The sequence below is a fragment of the Poecilia reticulata genome, linkage group LG12 (assembly GCF_000633615.1).
Source record: "Poecilia reticulata strain Guanapo linkage group LG12, Guppy_female_1.0+MT, whole genome shotgun sequence".
NCBI classification, from domain to species: domain Eukaryota; kingdom Metazoa; phylum Chordata; class Actinopteri; order Cyprinodontiformes; family Poeciliidae; genus Poecilia; species Poecilia reticulata.
The window spans coordinates 21422082-21426849 of record NC_024342.1 but is presented as its reverse complement, the minus strand read 5'-3'; the positions used below and the strand labels follow the sequence as shown (position 1 = coordinate 21426849).

At 40.6% G+C, this 4768-nt stretch overlaps 2 protein-coding genes across 2 annotated transcripts in view; both read left to right on the top strand.

Moving 5' to 3' along the window:
- Nucleotides 1-126, top strand: part of LOC103473939 (uncharacterized) — a 5577-nt gene extending 5451 nt beyond the window's left edge. The window contains exon 8 of the mRNA XM_008424597.2: nt 68-126. Within this exon, the coding sequence (XP_008422819.1) occupies nt 68-126 (59 nt within the window). The remainder of the gene's footprint in view (nt 1-67) is intronic.
- Nucleotides 127-2737: 2611 nt separating this feature from the next.
- Nucleotides 2738-4768, top strand: part of shroom3 (shroom family member 3) — a 43983-nt gene continuing 41952 nt past the window's right edge. Inside the window, exon 1 of the mRNA XM_017307728.1 lies at nt 2738-3098. Coding sequence (XP_017163217.1) covers nt 2946-3098 — 153 coding nt within the window. The 5' untranslated portion in view covers nt 2738-2945. The remainder of the gene's footprint in view (nt 3099-4768) is intronic.

Here is a 4768-nt window from a genome sequence, read left to right as displayed (position 1 = left end):
GACGCGCCGCACGCCGGCTTCCTGAAGTACGTGGAGGAATGTCTGAACGAGGCGCCGCCGCACAAAGTGAAGAAGATGAAGAAGAAGATCATCGAGACGATCCACAGCCTGGAGGAGGACGGATGAAAAACACTTCAAAAAGAGAATATAAAAATATGAGTCAAAAGGATTAAAACATAAACTCATCTAATTACGACATGAAAATAATCCAGATGATGCACAAATAAAGTCAGAAAATTACAGAAATAAGGTCCTAAAACTGTTTTTTAAAATGAAAATAGTAACAAAACTAACAATAAAGTCCTAAAAGTACAAGAAAAAAGTGGAAATAAGTCATAAATACTGACTATTTTTTATTTTTTTAGTATTTCAACTTTACTCAGAGTTTTACGACTTTATATGATTTTTTTTCTTCTCGTATTTTAATTTTATTGTCTAAATACTGACTTTATCCTCATTTTATTTTTATTTTTTTCTTATTGTGGCACTAATACTCCATCATTCGTGTTCATATTTAAATAGAAATATTTAAAGCTGTATTTAAAGACTTCTTGTTTTTGTTAATTCTGTTTCAGTGTTTTAGTTGGTACCAATGTGCCTTACCAAATAAATATTTTCTTTTTGTTTGTTTTTTTCCTGTTATATTTAATTGTTTGTGCTTTTATTTTTATTTACAATGCCTCAAATTAACTCCTCTTTCATTGTTGATATTCAGCTGAAGCTCAGACATTAAAAATAATCGGGAATGAATCATGAATCTGCAGAAATCCATCTTTAATGAGACAGACGGCTGTGTTTCACTCTCTGTCCACCAGATGGCGGTGTCTGATAAACCCGCCTTCTTCTCTGCTGGTTTCYCTGCAGTTAGAAACTATCTGAASAATGTGAACTTTCCGGAGCCGCCGACCTGCTTCACGGGTTTCACCAGCAGAACTTCGCAGACTTTTAGCTTCCTTTTAATCAGCTCCGGTTGTCTGATGAGACGCTCTCCGTATTCTGGATCCTTTTGGTTTTTAAATCCGTTTGAAGCTTTATTTTAGCTCCGGCTCCTCTCAGTGTTAGCTTAGGTGATCCCAGCATCCTGGTCTCCATCTTTTAGCTCCCAGAAGGTCTCGGTATTGTCAGATTTGGGGAAAGTGTCCGGTTGATGCACAAGGTTCTGGTAACTGGCAGAGTAATGCGCAGTAACAAACACGGAGCTACATGTCCGTCTTAGCTAACAGCTATAAGCTACGTTAGCTAAGCTAGTTTGCAATAAATGTTGCTGATATTTATCTTAATATTACACAGACGTGTGTAGAGATCTCAAAAATTGTGATTGAGTAATAGTTGTAATGTACTGATTGTTTATCCACCATATTTCTGGCAGGGTTACTATGGAAACGATTTTGTTCTCACTTCCGGTGCCCACCGGAAGTAACAGTATTTCACTAGATAATTTATAGTGCGAATCTACATTCATCTCTTTTTTTCGGTTATTGTTCAATAGTTGGGAACGACGGGGGAGCTAGTTGTGCTCTTGTGGTTTGTTTATTGTTGTCATAGCAACTGCCTGCAAATATGGCTGTCAGTAACAAAGTTCGCAGGTTCAGGGTAGAGAGAGGGCCTCCAACGACTGATGGCTTCTATTTCTTGGTTTACTCGTAGTTCAGGGTGTTTTGGTGAAGGCCTGAAAGAAAACCAGGAACCAGCTGAAGAGGCTGTTTCATGGTTAGCTTGGGAAGCTAACCTCTTGCTTCCAGACTAGATAATAGTAGTAAACAGAGTTAGTGCTAGATGTTGTCCCTTCATCTGTCCCAGGTCTCCCAGCGCCATGTTTATCAGGTCGCAGTGGGAACAGAAGATAGTGCAACCACTGAGCGCCTGATCAAAAAAGAGTTGAAACTGAAAAATTTGTTTGAAAAAGAACAACAGAAATTTGAAACTCAAAAAAGATTTAAAAAAGGAAAATGTTTTGACACAGAAAAAAGTAATCTCTAATATTTGAAAATGAAAAATTGTTAAAAGGTACTTCTGAGAGTGTTTCTCTAGAGTTTCAAAACTTTAGTTTCAAAATCTTTTTTTTACAGTTTGAAACTTTGTTTTTCAGACTCAGACATTTTTTTTAGTGTCAAAATATTTTAGCAAATTGTTTATTATTTTGGCAAACTTTATGATCCCAATTTAGCTCCCTGGTGTCTGAGAAGAGGCAAGTTTTTAAAAATTAAGATCCACATATGAAAAGCAAACGGTTCCCATGTGGGCGGGGCCTAACAAAGAAGCTCCGCCTCCAGTAGTTCCAGGATCTTTTGGTGTTAAAGTTGCTTCTAATCAGCTGATTTTAGTTCTGGTTGGTTAATTAATATGCAGAAAGTTTAATCTGTTTTTTTTACAGTAACCTTTCACTCCTACATCCTCCTTTTATTCTCAGCTTATCTGCATTTTTGTTCCAGTTTCTTCACTTTGTTTTTTCCTGGACCTTGTTTGGCCTTTTCTTTCTCTCCTTCTCTCCACTTCACTCCTCCTCTTTCTGTGTCTTTTCTCTTTGCTCGGTGAGTCGCAGTAAATCCTATTGTGATGCTAAACTGATTTTGGGCAGAGAGAGAGAGAGAGAGAGAGAGAGAGAGAGAGAGAGAGAGAGAGAGAGAGAGAGAGAGAGAGAGAGAGAGAGAGAGAGACTTTGGATTCATTTTCAGCAGATCTGAGTCTCACTTTGATTTTTCTTCCGCTCTCCACAAACTTTCGGGAATCTTTCCAGGTTGAATCCTTGCGGCTTTTTTTCCGGACTCGATCAGCCGCTCTCTGCGCTACAGGAATGCACTTTGCAGGAAAGGCGCAGAACTCCTCCCGCTGCCTTGTTTTCCCCGCACACCGGGATTTCTAAATGAGCGGCGATGCACCTGTGAGCGACCCGGAGTGTAGCAGCTCATTCCGGGCTCCAGCACCGCCGTCCCCGCGGGCCGGGCATGGAGCGCCGCGGCCGGGCGGGGCTCCAGCCGGCSGGCGCAGGAGAGGGAGGCGGATGGGTGCTGGTGGAGGCCCGGCTGCAGGGAGGAGCGCCGTGGGGCTTCACCGTGCAGGGCGGCCTGGAGCACGGACAGCCGCTCATCATCTCCAAGGTCAGGAAAAATCAGAGTTCAGGCTCGTTTTACACGACAAATGAAAACTTTTCCCCTCAGCCGGCTCGGATAATAAGCGAAGCAAGCTGTTTCTCACAGGGCCAGCAGGGGGCGACAGAACAGATTCACAAAGTTAATTTAATTCAGTGAATGAAAATATGATTCAATAATCAGAAAATATTCAAGGTAGAGAAAACAAAACAAGCTAAACTAGAAATATAAACATGAAAATAATATACAAAAACAGATGAATTTACAAATACATCTAAAAACACGACATGGAGGCCAGTCGCCATTTACATGACTTACAGCTTTTCTCTTTAATAAGCTGTTAGTCACTTCATGACTCATTTAATGGTCATTTTTGATCAGAACGTTTTCTGATTAGTTGAACTTTACGTCTGTTTCACTGTTTTTTTCCTCTTGTTTAAATAATTAAGTCACAGATTAAAGTTAACGAAGCTCATCTGACCTCGTTTATTAAAATGCAAATCAGCTGCTGCTGACGGAGAACGTGAAGCGGACAGGAATGGGMGTAATCCGTTTTCCTGATGCATTTGAACGCAGCGACGGCGTCATGTCCAACGGTTCGGAACYGGACCGGATCGGATCGGATCGATCATATTATTTATTTACAGGTTTATTATGTTTATTTTTATTGTTTTAATTGTATTTTTATTATTCTTTTTATAAAAAAATTTGTTTCAGTTAATCTTTTTATAGCTTTTGCTCTTTTTACATATTTTTGAAAAATTTTAATATTTGATGTTTTTTGTATTTATCTTAATATTTTTTATGTATTTATTTCAAGCCAGTTAAAAAAAAAACAACAGATATGTTTCGACTTTTAATATGATTTCACTCATTTATTTTGATCATTTTCTGTCTAATCAATCWGAGTTAAATTGATCCAGGATCAGTTTCTCTGCTGGTTCTTAGTTTTTTATTGATTATTGCCTCAGCTCTGCTGTAGCAGCCTGAGAAGCTCTGCTTGGATTTCTACATCTGCTGGATAATGAATTTCAGCTGGAACACACACACACACACACACACACACACACACACACACACACACACACACACACACACAGTCTCTCTGCCGTCCTTATTTGGGTTTATTTATCTCTAACAGTCAAACACTGCAGGCGGTTCTGCAGAACTCAGGACGGGTTTCTGTCCGTTTTCCTTCCACTCTGGGCTCCTTACATTCTTATATTTATCGCCATCAAACATGATTGAGTTAAGAACTCGGTTCTGGTTCTGATGGGTTTGGGCTGTGACACACYCAGAACCCGCCCACGCTTGGCGGTGCTGTAGCAGAGGGGCGGGGCTTATTGGTACCTGCCAGTCGGTCTGCAGCTGCAGGATGGACAGTCAGAGAGTCTCTGGGTTTGGGTTTCTCCATAAAACAGGAACATTAAGACAACGACGCGCTGCCAGAACTCTGAACCATCGCAAAGATCCTGGAAGGAGAGCCGGGATTTTATGGAGCAACAACAGATTCTGAAAACAACTGAGACGTAGAAAAGGAACCGAGCTGCTCACCCAACAGGGAAGAGAAGGTTCGGTCCGCTTTAATCTGACTCCGGTCCGCTTTAATCTGACTCTGGTCCGCTTTAATCTGACTCCGGTCCACTTTAATCTGACTCCGGTCCGCTTTAATCTGACTC